We start from the raw sequence: 26,926 nt of genomic DNA, 5'->3' as shown, positions 1-26,926 counted from the left end.
TTGATTTCGACCCTGGATCTAATTTCAGTAGATACGGCTAAATAGATAACGGATCAAAGCCTACAAAAATTGTACCTGTACAACAGTATAAAATGTAAAAATATTTTAATTTATGTGGACAAGGATAAGCGGAAGAGTATGGATGAATGGATTTTTTAAAATAGAAAAAGCTACTTTCTAAATGTTTATTTTACCCAAGATGCTGGTCAGTCAGCAGCACACACCCCCTTTCCTCCCATCAGCCTTTGCAGCAGCTGCTCAGCGGCGCTAGCTGCTAAGCTAGTTTAGGTAATCTGTCAGCCTGCAGCTAAATCCACGTACACTGCTGGGCTTTACACTCTTCCGGAATACTTTCCTTTCATGGGTAACGTCAGATTTTATCATTATGAGACAAGGTGCCAAGGTCATACGCAAACGGTAGTCGAGGTTTCGGGCAAAAGTGAGCGGTTAGCAGAGAAATATCAGCCACGTATTGTCTTAATGTTATCAGTCAATACTTGCTATCGCCCGTAATCACCGACATAAATGTTCAGCGGAACAAAACGACAGATGTAACAGCTGTTTATCCTAATTTATCAGTAGCTTCCTTTGCAGTCCTCATACTAACCCTTTTCCGACACTTGAATCGAGTTCACAGAGCTTCTAGTAGACGTAACCTGATGGTACATTTGACAGCTAGCGCTAGCTTTTTTTATTCGTAATTTCTAACGTTAGGCAGTAAGTATGGTAATTAAAGTTTGACAGTCTCCGTTAGAGTGGCTAAAATATTAATTATTTTTTGAAGAATCTGCTGTCGTCTGTCTGAGCTTGTGGGAAATAATTTCCGTATACAAATATTTCACTGCGCTTAAGTTTAAAGCAACCAAGTGTCTTTTGGCTAGCTGCCCGGGGATAGCAAAAGTCTTTCAAGTTAAACCTTATCACACGCGTCAACCCTCAGTCAGTATAACGAAACGTGCAATTTAGGGAGGATTTGATTTTACATGTACATACACGCATAGACTGTGATGGCTTCTCTAGAAGCTAACTCTTTATATGTCGTCATGTGAACAGCCTTAGGATCAGCTCTGCATTTCCACGTTGTCACATGAATGAGGGACTGTGGTATGCTCCGTCGGGCATCCCAATAAATAAACCCTTTCATGTGGGATGTACTCTGGCCCAGATAGTCTAAGGAAGAATCTTCTTTCTTGTTTTTCCAGTCAGTCTTAGCAAATAAAAGTGCAAGGTCATTATCCAAAGTCCTTGCGCTAATTCTAAAATAGTCCCAGCGTACAAAGGGACCGGATTATGATCGTGGATTTGCACAGAGGAAAGCAACACCCGTTACCGCTGTAAGGAAACCTGGGGCTTTCTATTTGGATGGATTTTCTCCCCCTTTGTTAGCTTTACTTGTCAGATCCAGAAAGAAATATCTTCTAACAGAGACCTCTTTACTAGTGCTTCTTTTGCTCAGTGACACCCTGTCTCTTAAAAAGTTTGGCTAAATGTCTATTTTGCAAGTTTTATTAATCTAAAATTTCCCTAACAGCTGAAGAAGACCCTCTAATGTGATTTCAACTTGGCACTTGTGATCAAGGACAGACTCGCTGTCCATGTTGCCACACTGGATATGCAATGACTCTGCTGCTGAGAGAGGAATGACATTTGTCTCATTGTAATTCCTGGAGCTGCTTTGGGAACAGTTTGGGCTTGATTAAAAAAAGCTAACAAAAAACCTAGAAAAAAACAAAGTTGCTGTTCAGAGCCAAGTTGGTCTTTTCTTCCACAGCCTGCTCTTTTACACTTTCACTGCCTAGTGTGCAAACTGTTACGGCCCTTGGGGCCAACTGAGAAAAAGGGGACTCTAGCTGTAGTGGATTAGACTCTGCCGTGGAAAAGGGACTGGACCAAGAGAGCAGGCCCACAGCAACACGCATCATGCTGTGGGTACACTAGGTTCCCTGTCTGAACCGCTTCTGTGTGGCACTTTTTTTTTCTTTTCCTGCAATCTCATTGATTTGGATGGTTGAGCACAAGGGCCACTTTGAAGGAGACCACCGGTGGCTGTGGTTTGGCCAGAGCTGTCAGACTTCTTGCCAGCTATTACTGATTTAGTACCCTTGTCCACTGCTACTGCTGCTGTAACCTCTTCACTGTGGTCTCCAACATGGTGAGTGGAGGCTGGAAGCATCACAGGAGTGGAACTGAACCATTAATACTGGTCTAGTTGGTTATTTTCCAACCTTTTTTTTTTCTTCCTCTTTATCTTTTCTATTGTAAATGATTGCATTCCAATTTTCTGGACCTTTTCCTCTGTACTGAAAAAAACCCTAAACTTCAGTCAAGGTCATTTTTAAAAAAAAATTGAAAGCCTGGAAAGAATATCGCTTCAGAGGAGGATGAAGCTGAGGAAACAGGTGACGGTGTGTGGAGGGGCCATATTCTGTGTGGCTGTGTTCTCACTTTATCTGATGTTGGATCGAGTCCAACATGACCCTGCACGGCGACAGAGCGGCGGGAACTTTCCACGGGTAAGAGTAATGACCCTTTCTGCAGCTTTTATTATAGCACATTTGTCCTGATTTTATTTTACTGTTTTTTTTCCAGTGATATACTACAAGCCTTAAGTCATGATAAGAAACATTCCTGCCTCTAAGGCCCGACTGCTAATTAGTCTAAATATGTTTCACCCTGTTTTTTTTTTAAATTTACATATAAATGGACACCTCCAATCATGCATTTGTTATAATATAGTTATTTACTGGTTGATATATTTTAAATGTCCTACACTCCTTTGTTGACGTTTCTAAATCATCTGCTTTGTACTCTTAAAGCTATAACTTGACTACACTAATAGAGCAGAAGAATGCTAGTTTGATCTCTTGTGTTAATCCATATTTTTGTGTCTGTTTTTAGAGCCAAATTTCAGTCCTGCAGAACAGGATTGAGCAGCTGGAGCAGCTCCTGGAGGAAAACCATCAAATCATCAGCCACATAAAGGATTCTGTAATGGAGCTCACAGACACAGGAGCTGTCTCTCCCAGTGGCCACCTGCCATTCAGAAGTGCCAACGGTTCCTGGGTCCTACCCTTCGATGGTCGTCCCACTTTCCTTGCTGTTAAGCCGCAGGATTGTCAGTTTGCTGTAGGCAACAGAGATCAACCAGACGTCCAGGTTGGCCAGGACTTTTGTGTTGTTGTAGCTACTGTAAAAAAACAAAAAAAACTTTAAGAATATTTTTGGGGTCTTAACAGGGAGCGCTAATTGTTTTATTTTAGATGCTGGATGTGTACTCCCTCCTCAAATTTGACAACCCTGATGGTGGTGTATGGAAGCAGGGCTTTGACATCACTTATGAACCTAATGAGTGGGATAACGAACCACTGCAAGTATTTGTGGTCCCTCATTCGCACAATGATCCAGGTGAGTTACGTAAACTTTACTGAACATAACCGAGCGCTTCTGCATCAGATTGTTTTTTGTGAGACAGTCTAAAAGATGTCTGAGCAGTTTGTTTCAATAGTTTGGTACTTTAGGACTTAACTGAGTGGGAGGCTAGTTTGTAGGGATGCAAAATTCATTCAATATTGGATTCATTTGTTCTCATTATTATTAGCATAATGCTGACATGATTGACGGCTTAGCAACAAACAATGGAATTAGGAAGATATTGCCAATGGAAAACTGGAACAATTCATAGATGGGATTGGCTGAGATTATATTTTAGACTGACATTTCCATTAAGTTTGTTTACCCGCCTGTGCCACATGCTTGATAACTTGACAGTTATTGATATGTTGACAGGCCAGAAAGACCTGGAAATTTTGTCCATCAGCAGTGGGAATAGGTTTCATTCTGAATTGCATTATTTAAAACTTTGCTGAAAAGTTATAAACATGTGTTGTATCCAGCTAGACTGGTGATTTAGTTACAGAAATAATCTCAGCTCTTATTGAAGAGACATGAAAGCAGATCTTATCTGAATTCTCTTAAAGCAGAAAACTGATATTAAGAGTTTAAAATGGGGTTTGCGAAGGTTTTGATGACTGAATGCCAATTTAGAGAGTGAGTAAAAGGCACATATCAAACACTTGAAGCTGTTTAAGCTTCACAAATGAACTTTGAACAGTTTTGTAAGAGTCAGATTGGGATTTTTTTCTACAATTATCCTTTTTCACATGGAACACACAGCAAGGAGTAGACTTCAAACACATTTGCACAACGGGGAATATTGTGCTTCACTTGGTGAGGGAGCTTCCTGTAGCGAGAATGCAGGAGGCAGCGCATGATTTTCTTGGAAGTTGTCATTTTGTGCTAGGTTAAAGCTTTTTTAAAATTATTATGGAGGTGTTCTTTTTGAAACCAGGAATATATAAAAAGAAGGTTTAGTCTGCTGTGATGACTAGGATGGAAAAGTTGAGTTTGAAGGGAGTCACGGTATGAAATGAGCTGTGGATCAATTAAATTAAAAGTAGTGGAGAAAGTAGGAAGGAAGGCAGTGCACTCTTTCGCTGCGCTCAAGGTGAACCAGCGGATAGGGTCCTGCACTTTGGAGAATCCAGAGTTTAAAGTAACAATGTGAAAGAAACGGTGTTCGTTTGCTTTCCACAACACTAAATGTGTTTATTTGTCAACACTTTGTCTATTGCTTATTTATGGAAATTAGTGTATACTGAATAGAATAGTACCTAATTTGCAAAATGACATTTCAGAAAAATTGTAATACAACAAAATAACTGCCCTAATGTCAGTAGATAAATGGAGAATTTTCATAGTGATATCTGCTATTTGAAATACTAGTTCCTAGTAAAAATGTATGAAATTTTACAATGCGTAGCTTTAAAGGTCATTGTTTTGGTCATACTCCACTCACACACTCCACATATGCCAGACTTTACAGTTTTATTCCTCTCCATATTTTAAAGGTTCATATGTCATCCAGGGTCTATGTTAGCGAGCATTTCCTCTCTAAAATGATATGTTCGTGTCGAAAAGTGACAGTACTTTTTCCCCAATACTTTCTGATTTATGAGCTTCATTTCAGATCACCTCTTTAAAAGGCTTTTAAGTTGTAATATGTGATCAAAATTATTACACAGATGTGTATTGAATCAGTACTGAAGTATTGAAGCTGACTGTTTCCAATATTTACATTTCTCTTCTGTATGCAAATTGGCACGTAGCTTGATGGGTAATGTCTCATTCGCATAGTTAGACATAGAAATTTCAGAAAACCTTTCATGCAAAAAACCGATTGTCTTAATGTAAGCAGTCAACTAGGGAAGTTTCTGTTCACCTCTAATGCATTTCTTCTGATTCTGCATATTTCCCACATGATGTGGAACTTTAGTCGCTATAAAATGTATTAGATTACAACATGCAAAAGAGATATCCTAGAGGAGCTTTGTGGGCTGCAGTATACTATTGCACATTTAAAATGCAAAGAGAGTGCTTTTTAGTCACTTTTCTTAGAAACCACTTTACTAAAAAGGTTGTAGAGGCGAACAGCTCTAGTTGAATAAAACATAAGTTTTATTTTTGATCCGTGACAATCCAGCACTGAGTCTCTTTGCGTGCGCTTTCTTCACGGCTTTGTATTAGCTCTGTTTGGATAAGCATTGGTAGGAGTGAATTATTTCACAGTGTAATTTGTATGAATGTTTGCCAGTGGCTGTGCAGATTGCCCAGATTTGTCCTCTTGTGTTGTTAGGTTGGGTCAAGACTTTTGACAAGTATTTCACAGACCAGACGCAACATATTTTAAACAACATGGTGGTGAAGCTGGCTGAGGATCCTCGCAGGAAGTTCATCTGGTCTGAGATTTCATTCTTCTCCAAGTGGTGGGAGACTGCAGATGTACACAAACAGGAGGCAATGCGCAAGTTAGTCATAGCTTTGTGAAGCACACAGCTTTGTTTTTGAGTAAAAATAAAAGGCAGAGAATTCAGTGAGATTTCTTTGATGTAGACTGGCCCTAAGTACAATATGTTAGACTGTGAAATCTTAAAAATAGCTCATTATCTCCTTAATGTGACTCTCCTTCTTTAGGGCTGGATTATCCTCACCTTGCTGTCTTAATCCTTTCTTTTTAACAGACTGATCCTCGGAGGACAGCTAGAGATTGTGACAGGAGGCTGGGTGATGACGGATGAAGCCAATGCCCATTACTTTGCCATGATAGACCAGCTCATTGAAGGGCATCAGTGGCTGGAGAGTAATCTAGGTAAACAATCCTTCAAGACATTTTATTATTATTCAGCGGATATCATTTATATTCAGAGTAATGTTTATGTAAAGTTCAAAAAGTTTCATACTGTCTCTGAAATTTAAGGGCTTTTGCCTTCATTCTAGTAAAAATGTAAAATTCTATCACTCCTCACACTGCTTAGTATTGAAATCCTAGCTCATCATCCTACATGCAGCAGATGTAGCCTCTAACTCAGTGGGTGCTCAGATGCTTTGTGCTACTTTCACTGCATCCCACTGAGAAGAGTGATTTCCCATAAGATGTATTCCTCTTTTATCCAAGCATAAACCTGAAATACTTTGCTTCCTGCTTGCTGTCATAGGTATAACTCCTTGCAGCGGGTGGGCTGTAGACCCGTTTGGTCACAGTGCTACTATGCCCTATCTACTGAAGAGGGCCAACCTGACCAGCATGCTCATCCAGAGGATCCACTACTCCATTAAAAAACATTTTGCCTCCACCCGAAATCTGGAGTTTATGTGGAGGCAGGCATGGGGTGAGTGGACCATAACAGCTGATGTCATCTGATTCATGTGCTTGTCTTTGTTAAGCTCATTGCCGAATGAGTCATGGCACTCGTTATGGCATTTGAAAGAGGAATTTTTGGAAGGACAACCAGTGGAAAATGGCCTCAGAAGAGCTGCCGTCATTATTTTTTCTGATTAAACTGGATGTCTGCCAAAGATTATTGTTCATTAGATTTTAATTTGAAAAATTTGATATGCCAGATAATATCAATATGTTACTGTCACTATTTAGGGAGATTTGCTCTGTAATTAAATATTGTCCAGTGTTTAACCAGTGCTAGGTTTTGAAAATTAAACTGATAGCAGTTCTAGAAGCACTGATATGTGTGTGATCATCTTTGCGCAGAGCAAAATGTGTTCTTTCTGTCAGTATTTCTCATGCTAGTGCTTTGTTGTCCTTACTTTGCCACCCTAACAGACATGGGGTCAAACACAGACATCTTTTGCCACATGATGCCCTTTTATAGCTATGATGTACCTCACACCTGTGGACCTGATCCAAAGATCTGCTGCCAGTTTGACTTCAAGAGGCTACCAGGCGGAAGGATAAATTGTCCCTGGAAAGTGCCACCAAAAACTATTGTGGAAGCCAACGTAGCAGAGAGGTAAGTCTTCACTTTGTGGATGCTCACCGTGGAGCAAAAGATTTCATGCTTAATTTTTTTCTGGGTTAGATCTGTAGATCAGACAAGTGATGTACTAGCAGAATAATCAATAATGAACATGCTGTTATTTAATGGCTCAGTATACAAATGGACAGAGATTTGCAGAATATATGAGTGAGTCATGACCATATATGGGCTGTAACACGTTACTGTAATCCGGTTACTTTTTCAAGTAATGAGTAAAGGGATTACTGTTGCAAAAAAGTAATTGGATTACTTTTACTTTCCCATAAGCATGCTGCATTACTGCATTACTAAACTGTGATTTATTTATTTATTTATTTATTTATTTGGTCGTCTGTGAGAGTGTCTCACGACTATGACGTTCGAGCATGCGACGTCCGTGGCAGAAACAGTACTGACATTACTTTAAGTTTGATAAATGTTAAAACAAATTTCTTCAAGTCAAACACTGTTGCATATCATTTAAATTTTGCTTGATGCAATGTGCATGAAGTTAAAAGATTAAAACTGATAAAACAATTTTCGAAAAGAGACTTTTTGATTTGATTTAATTTTATATGATGGATTATGTCGAATAAAATAGAACTGGGCTGAAAGGTCCATTGCTTTATTACATATTTAGTAGGGGTGCAACGATATTCATATCGATATTGAACCGTTCGATACAGTGCTTTCGGTTCGGTACGCATATGTATCGAACAATACAACATTTGTAATTTATTTTATCAACTTTCCTTCTGACGATGCTGTCTGTGTTGAGCGCTCAGTGAATCTGCGTTCGACTACTCCGCCTAGGCTGCACTGTCGAGCGCAGATCCACTGAGCGCTCAACACAGACAGCATAGTCAGAAGGAAGAGCGCAGGGCAAGCTAGCGAGACAGAAGTTAAGCTCTCCTTGCAACATGGCAAATTGAACCTCATTCAGATCTGGCGTTTGGAATTATTTTGGTTTTCATGTGACGTATGACCCTGAAGGTAAGCGAGTCATGGACTAAAGTAAAACAGTATGTTGGATGTGCCATGCAATGCTCAATTACATTGGTGTGAACTAGTGTGTTAGCGCAGTTAGCTCGTTAACATGTTGGCTGTCTAGCCCCATGCACGGAGTGATCGGCGGTAGCTCGTTCGAGATTAACCTGAAAGCACTAGTGGGAACACAACGAATATGACTGCACATTTACGCCGACATCATCCTAGTGCAAAGACAAGTGGAAGCAGACAAAAAAAAGCAAGCATGCTACTAACTTTAGCCGAGTCATTTAGACAGCTGTTAGCACATGATTCTCCTTATGCTGCTGAGAATATAGCCCAGAAGAAGCGGATAGTATAGCTTTTATTTTGGAAAGAGACATTTCTCTGTAATAAACTCTCTTTTCCAAAGATGAGTGATTCCTCAATCAGATACAGGGCTTGCAATATCGCTAGCCCGACGTCCCGGAGCTAGCGATTTTTTTCAGTCGGGCTACCAAAATCTATCTCTTCCCTGCCCGTCGGGCTATTGTAGGAAAAATATATGTCAATGCTTTTGCATTCTTTCGGAAATGTAGCTGGGTAATTATGTCATTGGCATCGGTGAGCCACTGTCAATATGTGACATATTGAAGTCGCGTTTGAATTTGCGCTTGTTTTTTTGCTTTCACTTTGCAATCGTGCGAACTGTGTATAGAGAGCGACAGCACTGATCTGTGAGTGATGATAATTTGTGCACCAATTCCTCTGACATCGTCTTATTAATCGTTAGCTTACTATGCAAACATGACAAGTGAAATCTCCTGCAGCAAGCTTAAACATGTGAGAGGTTGATCGTGTAGAGAATCGCTGAGCTTATGTGAGTGAGTGTGTAAAAGCATTTCAGTTCTGCTGAGCCAAATAAGACAGGTCAGGGTGAAGAAGTGACAGCCAAAGAAAAGCTTACCACAAAACGGAGAAGTTATGACAAATCAGACTATAAGGCAAAAAGAAAGTGCAGCTTTATGGTTTCATGGACAAAAGAATTTCTGTGGCTGCAATATGATGAGCTAAATAACCAGGGCTGCACATAAGTGGTCCGCAGGTGCGCATTCGCTGTCAAAATAAAAAACACGCACAAGGGTTAGGGTTAAATTCAAAAACTGTACTTTTGAGTTAAAATATATATTTATAATTTTAATAAATGACAAATTAAAAATGCATGAACATTTTTTTGTATCGAAAAAATATCGAACCGTGACACCAAAGTATTGAACCGAACCGAACCGTGAATTTTTGTGTATCGTTGCACCCCTAATATTTAGGTTGTGTATCATGTTTTTAAAAAGTAGATAAATAATGAGTAACTAATTAGAAGTAATCAGTAATTAGTAACTAATTATTACTTTCAAGTAACTTAACCAACTCTGTTCATGACAGCTGTAAATTACAGCTCTAACATACTCTGCTCAGTATATTGTTCTGACCTTTACATAAAAAAAATTGGAGTAGACTAAAATGCTTGTTTTTTGCATAACATGCAAAAAACAAGCATTTTTGTTTAGAGTATAATATGTAACTTTTGACATTGTGCTGCTTTTCAGCCCAGCAACACACAGCCCAGGTTGTTTCGCTTTTGTTGCAACTCTATTTTCTTTAATGGCCCCTTTAAAAATAAACTCAGCTTGAAGTTGTGCCAGTAACAATAGTCAGAGAGGTTGGATGAACAGAGGGAACCAGACATGGGGCCAGATTTACTAAGCTGTACAAAAAGCTCAGAGTACAGTGAAAAGTTTTAAATAAACTTTAAAAACGAGTAATTTCAGTAATGAGCAAAACAGTCCATGTGATGCGGCACGGAACAAAAAACAGGCTAAAGTCCAGTTTAAAAAAATGTTTAAAATGTAAAACCTGTAGATTAACATGTTAAAACAGATTTAATTCATTTTAGTTATTGTGGTTTAGTAAAGATAGAAATGGATAAATATTCATTTGTAGCACATTTGTAAACGATTGAAACTGGGTTTACAACTCATTCAATCACAATCCACACAGCATCATCACAACAGGTTAAAGATAGATATCCAATGGGGCAGATTTCACTGGCTGACTGGCCCTGGTCACAGCTGGGATCCTCAATCTGCGTCTTTGGCTGGCGTTTATCGTGCTGCGTCACATATGTTTCTCTCAGGGAACAGCTGGACAGTTCAGACCAAGGAATGACAGTGGAATGAGAGTTCATATGTTATGACACATTAGAGCAAAATCTTAGGTCAGAAATTGGTTGGACCAGGTGTGGCCTTGGAAGTGCTGATAGCTGTTTGCTGGATAAATCCTGATAGGTCAGAAAACAGTCATCCAAAGATTAATAAAAAAAAAAAACAACAACCCCAAAACATTTTTTGTAACACACACTGTATTAACTATATAAATCTAAAAACTGACCACCCGAATGTATAGAGGAACATACCATTATTGACTGCCTGAACCCGACTAACTAGGCATAAATGAAATGACTGCAGCTTTGCCATCTCAGTTAAAAGAAGCACTTATTCATTTATTGATTAAAGTTAAAGGAGAGAACGTGACAGACAGACAGCTCATACATTAACTACTAGTGCAATTAGAAATAATCATCCTGCCTGAGTTATTTAAATAAGTTCCTCTTCAAATTTTTCAGCCTGACAGGAACAAAAAATCAATATGCAATAAGGCAAGGAGTAAAAATGATTGTCCATGCTGTGTCTGTTGCTCCTTTGGCTCTCAACCTTTAGCAAATCTGGGACATGGAGTACTGATGCTCTTGCAGTAACATTAAGCAGCCTTTCAAGGACCTAAAGATTTTTTTCAGAGAGGTGTTTCTGTGGAGAATACCTCCAGGGGTAATTTGATCATCGTTCCACTTTCCTCTTTCCAAGGTCATAGTGATTTCCTAGAAAAGTGTCTTATGCAAAGCATAGAAGCTTGGATGCCAAGAAATATGTCCTAAGTGTCCCCTCTTCCTTTTTTTCCTCAATCAGGGCACAGCTGCTCCTGGATCAGTACCGTAAAAAATCGAAACTCTACCGCAGTAAGGTGCTCCTTGTTCCTCTGGGGGATGACTTCCGCTATGATAAAGCCCTTGAGTGGGATCAGCAGTATATCAACTACCAGAAGCTGTTTGACTACATGAATTCTCACCCTGAGATGCATGTACAAGTGAGAAATTTATTTGTCAACTGTCACAAATCTTATAGCGAAATATTTTTTCCCTTCCCTCCTGTATTTCATCTTCTTCTTCCATCTCAGTGTGTAGTGTACCAAGTAGTTCAGCATTCAACCTTTCTCATGGTAATGAATCATGCAGTGGTATTTTAACTTGCTGACAGAACAAAGAATCTGTCACGACTTGATGTCTGGTGCAGAAGATGTCATGTAAGATGAAAGGCACATGCCTAATGTTGAAAGGCTTTTTATTTCTTGTGTTCAGATGTGTTTGAAAGCGCCCATTTTTTTTTTTTTTTTTTTTAAATTACATGTCAATCGGCTCCTCAGGCACAATTTGGGACTCTCACAGACTACTTCAACGCCGTATACAAAACAAACGGCGTGGCCCAGGGATCCAGGCCGGCAGGCTACCCGGTGCTCAGTGGAGATTTCTTTGCTTACGCAGACCGTGAAGACCACTACTGGACTGGTTATTTTACCTCCCGACCCTTTTACAAGAGTATGGACCGCGTCATAGAGTCCCATCTCAGGTAAGGCAGATTTAATCACTAATATTGCTGACTTCAGATTTGGGGATGTGTTGGTTATCCTCTACTGGTTATTTGGACAAATTTTGGAAAGGACTATTTTGCACTGCAAAAAAATTAAGGTGTGGACTCCAGTGTAAAGGGACCTACCTGTGTCTTTAACTTCTGCTATACAAATTAACCTGCAGAACAAAATGCAGCATCAAATGTTTTTGACCAAGTTCTGTATCGAGAATGTCAGTTGACACTTGCTCACAGTCAAAAAAAAGAAAAAAATATTGGTCCTTTTGCTCTCTAACCAATCACTGTGCCTATTCACTAAACCATCAAAAACTTAAAGTCCAACTGGAAATTTTTGTGATGAATCAGTAGAGATCTTATAGTTTGGCCACTGCTGTAGTCAGATAATGTGAACGCACCTTTAGCTGACTAAAGGTACTTTAAAGGTGTCCCTCGTGATAACTATATGTCACTGTCCTTCAGGGGGGCAGAGATCCTCTACAGCCTGGCAGTTGCAAATGCTAGGCATGCGGGCATGGCAGGGCGTTACCCGGTTTCGGATTATTCCCTGCTAGTGGATGCCAGGCGCTCCGTTGGCCTCTTCCAGCATCACGACGCCATAACTGGCACAGCAAAAGAAAATGTTGTCATCGACTACGGCACCAAGTAAGAAACGAAGGGAGTTAGGACGATTACCATCTCGCTTTTAATCTTAAGTCTCTTGTGACTGGCCTGTTCGATACAAATGTGTTGCAAATAAGAAGGTGTCTCCTTGAAGTGCAGCACTTTCATTCTTTCTCATCCTACCTAGATTACTGCGGTCACTTATTGGTCTGAAGAGAGTGATCATTAATGCTGCTCATTTCCTGGTGATGAAGAACAAAGAGTTTTATCGCTTTTACCAGACGGAGCCTTTTCTGGAGACGGTAAATGCAAACTTCACGTACAAAAAACAAACGGACCTGTATATTTGTGTGTTCTTGAATATTCACTGTGCTTTCTGTGTTATATTTTCCTTCTATAGGATGACAGGCGTGCTACTCAAGACTCTATGCCTCAGCGCACTTTAATCGAGCTGGACCCTGCAGGACCAAGGTATTATCTGCATCATCTTGCATCTTTCATCCCCCCCGCCTTCTCTTTCACCTACTCCTACACCATCCTGTGCTCATAATTGCTTTTTCCTTTTTTTTCCCTTTTTTTCCCCCTCCCCATCAGGTACCTGGTTATGTTCAACCCAGTTGAGCGAGAGAGGCTATGCGCGGTGACCGTGTTGGTTAACACAGTCAGGGTTCGGGTGCTTACTGAGGATGGACAGTCGCTTCCCGTACAGCTGAGTGCTCAGTGGAGCTCTGCGAGTCAGATGAGTGCAGAGGTGTTTGAGGTAAGGCACTGACTTCATTTGGATGCTGGTTTCTGCATAGCGATATCAGAATCAGAATCAGAATCGTGTTTATTGGCCAAGTATATGTGCAGACGCATACAGGGAATTTGGTTCCGGTGGATGGTGGCTCTCAAGCACAGCAATGTAAAACACACACACACACACACACACACACACACACACCTGTCTATATATACACATTACACATACATACACAAAGCTGTGTAAACCAACTATAAATAACGAATCTAACTTATATACATAAAATACAGAAATGAATGAGGTGGAATGAATACTACAAAATGTACATGAGGTGCAGCTGCAGTCTGGCAGTGGGAGCAGTGTGACAGGTCAACTGTTAAGAAGGGAGATGGCAAGGGGAAAGAAACTGTTCCTGTGTCGGGTGGTCCTGGTCTGCAGGCTTCTGTACCGTCTGCCGTATATTGGCATATCAGTAGCACAGTAGTACACAGAGACTCTCTAGAACCACAGAACAGACTCACAACACAATACGAAGTCATTATGCTCAACTGAAAAGAGAATAGCTATAAAGACATTGAAAAGCTGCCAAGTTAGATCGGATTACTATCTGATAACATACAGGAGGTGGACATTTGTGCATTTAAAGTGGGAATATTTTGCTTTTATGTGAGTATAAGTCTTATACAATAGATTTTACAGTGTTAGACAAGTTTAATTCTCTGTGTGTGTTTACTGTAACTTGGCCAGCGGATGAAACTCCACGAGATAATAACTGCATACATGAGTAAAAACAAAAGGCAAATTTTAAATGCCACGTTTTTGCACATGCCGTCGTCTTTGTGACAAAATGCTGAGTCATAGAGTTGGGGCAGCTGTAGCTCATTTGGTAGACTCGTGAGGTTGGTGGTTTGTGCAGCTTTGCTCACTGTGTTTGTGTCTTGAAGAAGAAATTAAGTTGCTTTAGAGAAAAGCCAAGAGGATGTACTGTATGTAAAGTATATGATGTGTGTTTTAAAAGCACTTAGTCTTCTATATAAAAGTTTTACTTCTTTTTCTCTATTTACCTGCAAGTTGTTACTAGGACAGATGTTCTTTTTCAGCTATTGAAAATTACATAAAAAATAAACTGCCTCAATCTATTAAATCTTAAGGTAATTGAATTTTAAATGGGGTTTTTTTTCCCAAAAAATGCTTTCCACCAACAGAGGCTAATGAATTTTCATTTTAAGCACAGTCTCTCATAAGATTTTAATTATAGCACTGTTGCTGATATGTAAATGCTTTTAAGTTTTAATGAATGCCTTGTGGTCAACGTTTGCATTCCTGTGTAACACGAAGAACGAAGCCAGCATTTTAAAACACAAGCTGTTTGTGTTTTATTTTTGTTCAAAATTAAAACCTTTCTCAATCCCTGATCCAGGCGACATTCATGGTTCGTCTCCCGCCTCTCGCTCTGGCTGTTTTCCATCTGTATGACTCTCCGGACTCACCCATGACACTACGTTCGGACACTCTACTCAGGCTATCTGGTCGGGGTGTTGCCGCCCGAGCTGTGGACCCGCTTCCTGTCCGCTCTCAGCAAGCCGACTCTCAGACCTTCTACATCAGCAGTCAGTCTCTAACGCTAGGCTTCTCTGGAACCACCGGCCTGCTGGAGGTTTGTATTTCCTCTCCTCTTACTTCTGTTTGACTTTGTATCTGTTAAAGTTTCACTGATCTGTTTCATCTTTGATCTGGTGGAGGAAAAGGCCGTGAGTTTGATTTGTAAACAAATCCTTCCCGTTTGATCAAAGTGAACATGCTATGTCTTGTTGTTGCGGAGAGAAGCTTTAATCTCTTCTCTAATTGTTTTTTCCCTTTCTGCTCACTCTCTGTTTTCATCTGCAGAGTATCAAACGCAAGGATGATCCTCAGGAAGTGAAGGTTCAGATGCAGTTCATGGTGTACGGCACTCGTCCTTCTAAAGACAAGAGTGGCGCTTACCTCTTTCTGCCAGATGGAAAAGCAAAGGTATTTACTTGACTCTGTCACACGTTTACTTGTCTCTCTAAAGCCTTTGATCGAGACTCCCCTGTGTATACTGTCACAGTGTCGTCCCAGGGAGCTCGGGGCAGGAATTCAGGCAGACTGGGTACTGCTTCATTTTTGCTTGATTTAAAGACAGTAAGAGCTTAGTTGCTGTACTGTATCTGCAACCCCAATTCCAAAACAGAATACAACGATTTGCAAATCTCATAAACCTATAATTTATTCACAATAGTACATAATATATATATTTTTTAGATGTTTAAAGTGAGACATTTTACTCTTTCGTAAGAGATATTGGCCTATTTTAAATTAAATAGGCCAACTACAGGATTCAAAACAGTTGGGCCATGTTTACTGTTGTGTAGCCTCCCCTGTATAAATGTCTGGGAACCAGAGATGACCAGTTTCTGCACATTTGGGAGATAAATGTTGTCCCACTCTAGCTTCTCAACAGTTCTGGGTCTTCTTTATGTTATTTTTTTATTTCATGATGGACCAAAACTTTTCAGCTGGTGAAAGGCTTGGATTTTCAGGTGTGGAGATATGGACATGGCTTTTATTTTCATTGCACAAAATGACAATGATGAGTGCAAACTGCCTCTAGGGCAAAAACAACTGCATAATTCTAACACAACTCCATGTCTTTGCAAACATCTGCAGAGACAACATGCTAACACAAAGCTAGACAAGAGCACAGAGTGATGTTTAAGTTGAGTGAATGCTGACCCCAGCCCACCCCAGCAGAGTGTTAGGGTTAGAGGTTAGGGCAGTCAGGTGGTTGCCTCCGTTCCTGTATGCTCATGTTTCTGCAGCACAAACACTGTGGCGATCACTTTGAAGCCTCTTTGTGTTGGTTTTTGACTTTACTTTGTGTTGTCAGCTTTGACTTCGTATGTAAAAACTAAAAGAAAAATCTTAAGTGTGTCCTCATCAGGATTAGGGACTGGTGTGTGTGTGCGTGCAACTGTGGTCTGTAGATTTATGCTGTTAACTGGCAACCGTGACAATGCATCCAAGGTAATATTATGGAATAACGAGAAAGTAATTTAACAAGTAGTGTAACAAATACCTTCTCTGTCAAGGAATCAAGTAAAGAATGTGATACATTGTTTGAGCAACAACCCAACACTGTGCATGATAAAACTTGAACCTGTATTTGTGGATGGCACAGTGTTCAGAGAGAGCGATTTCTGGAAGTGTTTCTGAGCTCATACTGAGTGACTGAATCGTGCCTGTTTTTAATGCACTGCTGCCTGAGAGCCTGAAGATCACACAAATCCAGTATTGGTTGTTGGCTTTGTCGCTTGCGCACAGAGATTTCTCTATATTCTCTGAGTCTTTTGATGATATTATTTACTATAGATGAGGAAAAGTTCAAAATCTGCAGTATTACATTGAGGAACATTTTGAAATCGCACTGTTTCGCCTTCCTTTTACTCTTTCAGCCTTACCACCAGAAAGAGCCACCTGTGGTGCGAGTTGTTGAGGGGCCTCTTTTCTCTGAGGTGGTGGCACACTACCAGCACTTTCAACAAACCATCCGCATCTACAATGTGCCAGGTAGTAACTACTCAAAACTGCTTGGTGGATTGAGCTCAAATTGGCTTTGCCCAGGCTTTTTATGTTTAAAGACACCAGATGGTAGAATACAACAACAGCCAATATGTTTAACAAAATGACAATTTAGAATTTAATGAGATTTTTTTTTTTTTTGGGAGTCTGTTGACTTTCTTTTTTTTAAGCGTGAGGAAGTCTCGTTTTTAGTGAACATTTCCATCTTCCTCTGACTTGTTTCGCATTTTCAGGGGTGGATGGTTTATCAATAGACATCACCACCATGGTGGACATTAGAGATCAGACCAATAAGGAGCTGGCCATGCGACTGGTCACTGACATCCAGAGTGGAGAGGTCTTCTACACAGACCTCAATGGCTTCCAGGTCAGTAGCATCATGAGTAAAGGAGAAATAACAACTTGTATTCAGATTTATTTGAAATGTTGCGTCTGTTTTCTATTAGATGCAGCCTCGCCAACACTACCTGAAGCTGCCCTTGCAAGCCAACTTCTATCCCATGCCCAGCCAGGCGTACATCCAGGATGGCAACTACCGCCTCACGCTGCACACGGCTCAGGCTCTGGGTGTCAGCAGCCTGGAGAGTGGTTTGTATCCTGTTACATTTTATTCAATAATGTGCCATTTTTCTTCATTTAATCTTTTAATGGAAGTTATCTTTGAAACGTGTGGTATTTTTCTTTGTTTACTGTGCATTAGGACTCAAGCACTTAGCTCTCCCTCTTCTCCCTTAAGAGGTTCTCAGAGAGTGAAACCGTTTAAATCCGCACGTTTGTGTGCTGAGCTAATCCTTTTATCATCATTAGTAATGTTTCTAAATGACAGATAGCTCAAAGTGTTTGCATCTATTGACTCAAGTCTGAAAGTTCAATACCTGAGCTCAAGCTGTTGTCTCTGGTCCGCTCTCCCTTCAGGCCAGCTCGAAGTGATTATGGACCGACGACTGATGCAGGATGATAATCGTGGGCTGGGTCAGGGCTTGAAAGACAACAAGAAGACGGCCAATCGTTTCCGGCTGCTGCTGGAGAGGAGATCAGCCAGTAACAAGGTCTGTAAGATGACAGCAGCGGTGGTCTTTCCAGCACACCATAGCTGGCTCAAGGAATTGAAAGACTGTGCAAGGTTGTCGGGTGCAGTGTGTGATTTGTTAACACCTTTCCTCATATTGTTTTCCAGTACTCATTACCAGCCCATCTGTCTTTTTGCTATCCTCTCCACTCTCTAATTTTGTTTCCCTTCTCTTCTTCTTTTCCCCCCCCTCACTCCACTACCTTCAGCACGATGGCTTCTTTGCCAAACTCTCGTCCTTGTTACGTTCTTTTCTCTCTCCATTACTGAGTGACCGAGTTCAAGAGGTAAAGCTGTATCTTTAGTTATGGCTCATAGCTCCAGTTTTTTCCCCTTCCTTCCACCTCACAGTTGTAGCCAAACCAGTTCATCTTTATGACAGCCCGACTGAAAGAAACAAATGATATCATTTATCAAGTAAATGAATGCACATTGGCAGAGAATGGAAGGCATCGGTTGCAGTTTTATCATCGGGCTCTCCATCTAACCTGTCGATCATACGGGGGCGAAGTGTTGCCAGAGACGATGCATGTGATTTAAATGTTCACATCATAAAGTTGTGATTAGCACCGTGTCTGTCTGGACTAGAATTAGAAATACGCCTCCTGCTCGGACAGAGTAATTAGAGCCCGTCCCTCATGTAGTGGCACTAGAGCATCTCTAGAGGTGACTCAAGATGCTGTAATAGTTCTGCAGTCATTTATCACAACTGTTTTAAAATCTGACTTTGCCCTCCTGCAGATGACTGACAGTGCAACAACCAGCTTCCCATCTGTACTCAGTCACATGACCAATGCCATGCTGAACCATGAGGTGTTGGCCTTACCCATTCTGCCCAAAAGACGTGGCATCCCTCCTCTACAAACCTTTGCTCCCCTCAAGTCCATCCTCCCCTGCGACCTCCACCTGGTGAACCTCCGCAGCATCCAGAGCCAGGTATAAAGACACATTTAAAAAACAAACAAACACGATTTTCACAAAGTGGAAACTTTATTTTAGACATTTCATACTTTGATTCGTTTTTCGTGTGTTTGCATATGAGCAGCAGGACCCCCTGTCTCCCTCTCCATACACCGCTTTGATTCTTCACCGTCTCGCGCTGGACTGCAACTTCGAAGCTCAGAACCTCGGATTCAACTGCACCACCACTCAGGGACAGGTCAGGGTTGAAACTCACACGCAGGATAAAACTACTCTACATTTTTGCATGATAAGAGGTTTATTTTGTAGCATATTTAAGTTCAGCTGCATTGTTATTTCTGTCATATGTAACTTTTTTTTATCCTGCCTAATGACATTTAAAAAGAAGTAATTTTGACTCGACTGCCAAAGCATCTGTTGATTAAAGTAGTCCTTGCGACAGAATCCACGCTGATTGTGAGTACACTGACAATGATCAAATAATTTTTTTATTGGCAGCACTTTTTACTGCTGATAATTACGTAGTCAATTTTGTTGATGAGCCTCCTGTAGATGTGGATTTTTCAGTTCATCTTGTGCTGTGTTGCTTTTGCTTAAAAGAAGTCTCTTGTTGTCTGTATTTTTCTCTGAAGCTCTCCTCCTTTTTCTCCCTGTCCAGCTGAGCGTGTCGGCTCTGTTCAAGAACCTGGACCTACAGCTGCTTCAGCCCATGTCACTAACTCTGATGCACTCCGGCACGCCTCTGGCCAACAACACCACCATCACCCTCGATCCCATGGAGATCTCTGCTTTCAAGCTCAAGCTGCGATAAGAACGGTGCCGATCAAAAGAAACCCTCTAAGACTCCTCGGACCAACAACCACCTCCCACGCCGAGCATGGGCTGGCAACGGAGGGGTCTGGGACTCTGTTTTTTTTGTTTTAAAGTAGAACCACAAACGCTACAAGAGAGATAGGGTCCACTGTAACAGGACTGACTGCACAGCAGGGGGCAGGCGATAGCCGTTACTGCAGATGGCTCAAAGAGCAGCTGAACCCGGGTGAACTTTTAGCTGTTCCAAAATGACAAAGACGGCCAGAATCACTCATCAGATTCAGCCGGGTGTCTGTTCAGTGTCGGTGGTCGAAAAATTAAGGGTTCTCCTTTGCAAGGAGTTTCTTTTTCTATCTCTGCTTCATCCTGCACTGAACTACTGAATGTAAATATTCAAAATGACAACAAAAAAAAGAGCCCGGGACGCGTGTCACATCAGAGTGCAATTTGCAAAGCTTTATTTAGAAAATGGGTTCTTAATTTTGTTTTTTCCCCACAAATGCAGCGAAGATGAAACAGATCAGTGTTTTAATTTTGAACCGTTATAAGGTTGACTGACTTTTTTTTTTTTTTTCCCCTCCTTTTTGACAGTCTCAGTTGCAGCAAAGAGAATGTGAGGTCTTTTTTTTTTTTTCCTCTCATATCTCAACTCACCAGGAGACAGAAGCTACGAATCCTTACGCTGCCCGATTCCCACTTTGGTCACTATGTGATAACCGTGCGATCATTAATCATACTGGGTGACTGTTTACCTGTCCACTGTTTCTCCTTGTAGATAGGAAACTTTCTTTTTCCTCTTCCTGAGCTTCCTCTTCGCGGATGAAAAATGTGTGGAAAGACTGAATTTCAAGCTCCCGTTGGTCGTTCCTGTGCTCGTACTTCACTGTTGAGAGTTTGGGCTGTACCATACTGTATGCAGTAGAAGATTAGACAAAGACTATACCTCATATATACCATGCAGCAGATATATTGGTACCTGTGTGTCTGTGGAGTATGTTTATGTGAATATATGAAGGTTTGTTTGTTTTTGTTTTGTTTTTTTAAAATGGGAGCATTTTCGAGGTGTACACTTTCAGGGACCATCCATAATACTGTTGATTATCATTAGTTAATGTGGGTGTCTGTCGAGCAGTGCCTCATTTCACTGAAGGAAAATAATTCACATTGACGGGAAATATCAGAAATTACGTGGTCAGTTCATCCGAATTATAAAAGCAAATACTATTTTTTTTATACTTCTAGTGGTGTGGAAACTCTTGAAGGATGTTCTTTTGATTTGCACCTTATATCAAGAAAAAAAACACAACTCCAAACGATCAATCAACTGAGGCTTTGGAGGTATAATAATATGTGGCCATGCAGGTTGTTTTGAGAAATCTGTTCAGGGCTTCTATTACGTTACTTTCATTATGGCAAGGCTGTAAAACTATCATCACCATTTCCAGAGCCCAAGGTGACTCAGTTTTATTGCACTTTTTGTTTTGTGCATTGCTCTGTCCAGATTCCCAGAAATATTACGTTCATTAAGACTTCAAACTGTAGCAGATAGTGCTTTAAAAAGCTAAGTAGAAAAGAATGTTTCTCAATTTTATTTTATTTTGTTTCATCTAATCATGGATGGCACAGTGACTATTACGCTCCAAAGTGTCGCTCAGATTTCTGCCACACCACCCCATTACAGCTATTTTAATTTGATTTTTGATTTTTTTTTTTTCCCCCCATTGACTGCTGCTTTAATTGCTGCTGCAATCTTGTCGCAGAAACAAAAGAGCACGGCTGATTTAGAGTGTGAATGTGAGACCTTCTCAGCTGCGAAAAGCTAAAACTAAATTGTGGATCGAGGCTCGGGAACGCCCCCGAAAACAAAGGGGGGAAAACATTTGCTTTGTTTTGTTATGATTGCTCGGTTTGGTTTCATTATTTCCTAAAAACTTGTCAGTATACTGAGCAGAAAACAGGAAGCCATAAACATGTAGCATATGTTTTATTAAAATGGGTCTGGGAGCAGAATTTCATTGACATTTAAGAGAGATCTCCGAAGCTCGACTCTTAATACAAACACTGCCTGCATAGCCACGTACTACTGAAGTCCAGTTATGCCTTTGGTCTAATTTGGGTGAACTGATCCACCTCCAATCCCCAAAACATCAAGTCTGTTTCTTCAGATGAGCTGCACTTCTTTGTATTTGATCTCCACAGTGTTTCTTACCCCAAGGCTGTCTCCAGCCTTTCCTACCCTCATTTGCTCTTTCACAGCATCCATAGATGATGTCATCAGTGTCCAAAGCTTAGGACAGACATCTCGTAGCCCCCCACCTGTGTCTTAGCCTCACCATGTCGCGTCGCTTTACCCCGTCTCTATATTCACTTTTCTTTCCTTTTTTTCCTCCATGGGAGGTCTGCTGCTTTTTACTGCTCCCGCCACAATTCAATACTTTCTGCTCTGGCTCTCACGGTGAGCGCCGCAGAACCCTTCTCTCCCCTCCAGCTGTGGTTAACATTTCTGTCAGCAGATTTCACTTCATCTCGCATCGCACTTTCTCCCCGGTGTCTTATAACCTTGTCATAAACTTCTCCCCTGCTGTTTCGATGTGCGTCTGACTTTCTGTGTAAACGTCTTTTTCTTTTTTCTCTCCTTCTTGTAGCACTGTTTTTGTTTGTTCAGAGGTAATATATGAAAGTCTCTTCTACTTGCATTTGTTATTCACGGGGGATTAACGCTGCAGAAGAACAAAAAGAGATGGGACGCGAATAAAGATGAAAACACAAAGTTAGCCTTTTGTAAAGGCCTCTCTTTATCTTCTAATACTTCCACCCCCCTCCCCAACTGTTTAATTCATTAATTAATATCTGGATAATTAACATGCTGTTCCTAAATAGATTAAGTGATGATCAGCAGGGGGCAACATTGAGTCGGTGTAAATGTCTGTGGATGCTGTCAGTCAGAGAAGTGCAGCGGCATATCAACCCTCTTAGACTATCCAATGCTTCACTTGTCAGCAGTCGGTCTCCCGCTCGGCATATCTGTCAAGGCGAGCATTAAAGTTTACACTTCAACTCACATGTAGTTAAAAGCAGCGGGAAGTTTTCCCATGTTTACCACTTTGAGGTGAAGGTGTTGATGGTATGGTTGACAGCAGCGAGCAGGAGTCGAACATAAAATGCTTCTTTGCTGCTGCTGCTACATAAAAATGGATCAGGGATCTGGAAAAATGGTGCCTCTCCTCGCATTTTGGAAGGGGGGGGGGGGGGGGATATGACGGGTGACTTTATGATGTTCAGCAACAGCACAGATAACATGACCTGCTGGAATAATGAGGCCCTGAGTCCAGAGCATTATATTGTGAAATCAACTAATGAGGAGCTGATTCGTGAGTCCCGTTTTAATTAAGGGAATGTGTACTGTTGCCAAGTCTAGTTAGTAGACAGCATTGTCGCAGTACATGGCAGCTAATTACTACAAGCTAAAGGGCAAGGTGTGGGGGGGGGGAAAAAGGACAAACAAAATACCCACTCCTACACACGAGTAATGGCGGTGTGACTGATGGAGACAAAGGGCTTTCAAATTCATCCACTTTTTCCAAAAGATTAAAAAAAAAAAAAATCTACAAAACAATTTGCAAACGCAATTGGTTTGTATTTAAAATGCAAAACATGACATGCAGGAAGTGCTGAATTGTGCAGCGAGTTCTCCCAGCAGATCTAATTATGGGCCACAAAATGAATGTACCTTTACCCATGAACCCAGTTACCTGCACCTCTGTAGAGAGGGGGGGGCAGCTGCTAATGAACAAAGCTGCTGCCGCCGCCCGCCTGGTGTTTTCCCCCATGCATACAAACCTCCATTTATATTAATTTAAACTTTAAGGGGCCCGCTACGCAGAAGCTTGAGGGAACAGTTTCTTGAAGGCGTTCTTGGCAGCTTTGCTCACTGCTGCAACTGGATGGCAGGCAGGAAAAAAGAAGGCTGGCACTCTGTTAAAGCTCAATGCCAGGAGTGAAGGAAACGCAGCGGCAACACTGATATATGACCATGAAGAAGCGAGGAACCATCTGCTCTCTCTGGGATGTTTGTATGTCAGGGGCTGAATTTAAGATGCATTAAAAAAAACTATAAAAGGTTTCAACCCTGGCAGTAAAAAACAGACATGCTTTACAACAGCCAAACTTTTTTTTAATTAATCCAGCATGAAATTGATCTCAACACATAACATCCATCATCAGTTAAATAGTAAAAAAAAAGGATTAAAAATAAAAACAAACATAGAAAATTGAATCATTATCTTCTGATTTTTTTTAATCACTAGCCATTCTGGTCTTTTGGATCCAAAGGCTTTGATTTGGCCACGTAACTGCAAGTCTACGTCGTTATAGAGAGAATATAAAGCATGAATTTGTCCTTTTATGTTTGGTGTTCACAGCAGAAAGGGAGGACGCTTCACTTTGATGAAGATGTTCTGAAAGAGAAGCCCCAAAATCAATATAAAGCACACTCTGGGGGGAAAATGAAGAGAGAATTATATTGTTTCTCACCCGCAGTAACCAAGTGGCACAATGCTTCACAAGGTTAGCCAAGCAGCTTTTGGGCTGAGTGGTTAATGTCATTAAAAAAACAGTGCTGCTCACTGTAATTCGGCACATTTCTGTGTGATTGATGTACCATCTCTGGTGTCTGCGCTGCAGTGGAAATTCCCACTGAGGCTTGATTGAAAACAGAGCATCCTCCACAGTTTCCTGCTTATCAAACAACCTGCGGGGATGTTTTATTATGCTGTCCCAGCGCGCTGCAGAAATCCTCAATTTAAAGTTTTTCTTAGCATTAATGAACAGCGAGTCAACTTTATAACCCCTGGCCTGCAATCTGTCAGGTCTCTGATGAAAGATAACAACAGCAATATATTAGAAGTCCACCTGAAGTAGAGGCCTGATGTTTGTAGTTGAGACAAATTAGATATGCCTTAGATAAAGTAATGGAGTAAAGGGCCAATCCACACATTTCTACACACTGCTTGGCACATGTGCTTCTCAGCCTCTGAATAAGGCTTTTACTTCTGGAGGTGCTTTGCTAAGCCTGAATAATTAACTACTGTGATTCCATCAAGGTTACTCCGAGTTCTGATTAGTTTTTATGCTAGGGGGCGCTGTTTTTTTCTCCCCCTCAGGAACCATGTATTACCAAGTGCAGATATATAGTTTGAAATTTACAGATATTCAGTTCGACACTAATATTCATCGATTTGGGGCCTTGACCTACAAATGCAATCAAAAGTTTGCAACTTTGTCTATAAAAAGCAAAGACCATACCCAACCTGAATTTGAGCTCCCCTTCAAGGTCAGCTTGACCTTCTCGAGTGCTTCCAGCACTCCCACTATTTTTTTTCTTAAGTCACTCCCTGGAGCTGCCCTTTTCATCACATGCGTCTCGGCAGATTCATCGCGACCTCAAATGCCTCGAGTAAACAACTTCCCTCTCAAACTGACCAGGATGTCACATAAAAGATCATCCACAGTGATGAGAGCAGAGGGTTACAAACTACAACACAAAACACCAGAATGCACTTTTCAGTGGAAGTGCCTGAAGGCGCTGCATCAAGCCGCGAACACAACCACGAGCACAGGAACACTTTCCTGGTGGTGTGGACTGTGATTTTGTCACCCTTGTCTCTGTAATGCTATAATATCCCGAGGCATCAGAGAGAAAATATTCCAATAAAAGCCAAAATATTCTAATCTTCCTTGTTTGCCTTTGCACGCCTGCAGCATATGGCCACAGGATAATTTTGAGTTTGCACTCTGGTGGTGGAGATACAGCAACCGTCACAGACGCACAGGCGGTCAGAAGGAAAATTCTAGTGGCTGATCAAAAATAGCAGTCGCGCTGAATGCACTGCATTGTTGCCAAATTTAAATAAGGTATGTTTATTTATTCTAGGTGGAGTTGCACAACGTCATGGTCGTGCCTCTTCAAAACTCAGGATATCTTGGTCTCTGCTGCTTAATATTAGACCATTCTGGCTCTAACTCTCTCCTGTTAGGTATCCAAGCTTTAAGGGTGTGGCAGTACTCATTTTCTGGAAAGCACTCTGAAAAATATTTGCAAAGTAAATTAGCTGCATAATACATTTAAATGGTGACAAAGCTTATCAATACAACTGACATCAATCAAATAAAAGATAAAATACATGAAAATACACGTGAAGCTTGTAGCAAATAAATACAAGAAAAAATTGATTGGCTCTTTTGCGTTTGGATGGGGTGCTGATGGGACAGTAAGGCCTGCGCTTTGTGTTTTTCTGAACCTGTGCGATTCTGCTTCACGAATCAGCTCCGTGCAGTCAGACCTGTCGTCGTGTCAGACACCACAACAGCAGATGCAGCTTCAGCTAGATTGAGCTCTGCGTCTTAATAAAAGCTGTTCTCTCGCTGTGACCGTCCACTTCCTCGCTGTCTGATTCAGACTCGTAGGCAATCATGTCCTCATCTGCCCACACAGTGGGGATTCCTTTGTAGCATATCCTTGCCTTTCTCTCCCGTCCTTGCCGGAAGCCAAAACCAAAGCCCACCCGCACCCCGTTCGTCTCTGAAAATCCAGAGGGCAATTTGGTCCTCCAGGCAGAAGCGCCACCTGAGCGTAACTGCAGCAAGAAGAAGACCCCGACGAAGGCAGCCAGGATGAAGGCACAGCTGAGAAGGGCCACGACGGCGGGGAGTTGAGTGGACGGAGCTACAATGAGCCCTGGGGATTCCTCAGCTACTTTGCTGTCGTGGTCTGCTGCTGCTGGACTCGCACCTTCTGGCTGCGCTCCGTCACCCTGGAGTCCTCCAGTTAGAGGGGATTTTCGCTGGACTTGGTTCTGGTGCAAACAGGAGGTGAAGACCAGATGGCTGTGAGGAGGGCAGGACAGGCAATCTGCAGGCCCGGTGCCAGAGCAAGTGAGACAGGCAGGATTGCAGGGCAGGCACGCCTGGACGGAGGACAAATCTACCCAGTTCTCCAGAGAGAGGTTGAGGAGCTGCTGCCCCGACGTGAAGCCTGGCGGACACAACTTCACACAACCCTGCAGGAAGAGGGAGAAGCCAGGGCTGCACT

At 41.4% G+C, this 26,926-nt stretch overlaps 2 protein-coding genes across 6 annotated transcripts in view; one reads left to right on the top strand and one right to left on the bottom strand.

The window, feature by feature from the left end:
* Positions 1–234: 234 nt before the first annotated feature.
* Positions 235–23,391, top strand: man2a2 (mannosidase, alpha, class 2A, member 2). 3 transcript variants are annotated; one of them, XM_086298233.1, is made up of 24 exons: positions 235–364; positions 1,532–2,513; positions 2,899–3,156; positions 3,261–3,405; positions 5,693–5,864; positions 6,078–6,205; positions 6,552–6,725; positions 7,175–7,361; positions 11,354–11,531; positions 11,868–12,070; positions 12,551–12,733; positions 12,879–12,993; positions 13,092–13,162; positions 13,286–13,451; positions 14,854–15,090; positions 15,321–15,443; positions 16,907–17,021; positions 17,267–17,400; positions 17,480–17,621; positions 17,949–18,082; positions 18,312–18,389; positions 18,844–19,038; positions 19,148–19,261; positions 19,682–23,391. In XM_086298233.1, exons 2-24 carry the CDS (start codon positions 2,382–2,384, stop codon positions 19,832–19,834), a joined length of 3,537 nt encoding a protein of 1,178 aa, XP_086154359.1. In that variant the 5' UTR covers positions 235–364; positions 1,532–2,381; the 3' UTR covers positions 19,835–23,391. The 3 variants fall into 3 exon arrangements, with proteins under 3 accessions (XP_086154359.1, XP_086154360.1, XP_086154361.1); XM_086298234.1 differs by having other exon boundaries at positions 239–2,152; positions 2,324–2,513; XM_086298235.1 differs by lacking the exon at positions 18,312–18,389 and having other exon boundaries at positions 239–2,513.
* furinb (furin (paired basic amino acid cleaving enzyme) b) overlaps positions 20,853–26,926 on the bottom strand; it is a 102,715-nt gene continuing 96,641 nt past the window's right edge. For all 3 annotated transcript variants that reach the window (XM_086298236.1, XM_086298237.1, XM_086298238.1), the window contains exon 16: positions 20,853–26,926. In XM_086298236.1, coding sequence (XP_086154362.1) covers positions 26,220–26,926 — 707 coding nt within the window. In that variant the 3' untranslated portion in view covers positions 20,853–26,219.

This window comes from Aulonocara sp. 'chitande type north' Nkhata Bay, linkage group LG7 (assembly GCF_057382095.1).
Source record: "Aulonocara sp. 'chitande type north' Nkhata Bay isolate Kocher_YH1m ecotype deep benthic linkage group LG7, A_spYH_male_GT1.1, whole genome shotgun sequence".
Taxonomy (NCBI): Eukaryota; Metazoa; Chordata; class Actinopteri; order Cichliformes; family Cichlidae; genus Aulonocara; species Aulonocara sp. 'chitande type north' Nkhata Bay.
Note: the sequence above shows the minus strand (reverse complement) of the source record. Positions and strands in the feature narration are given on the sequence as shown.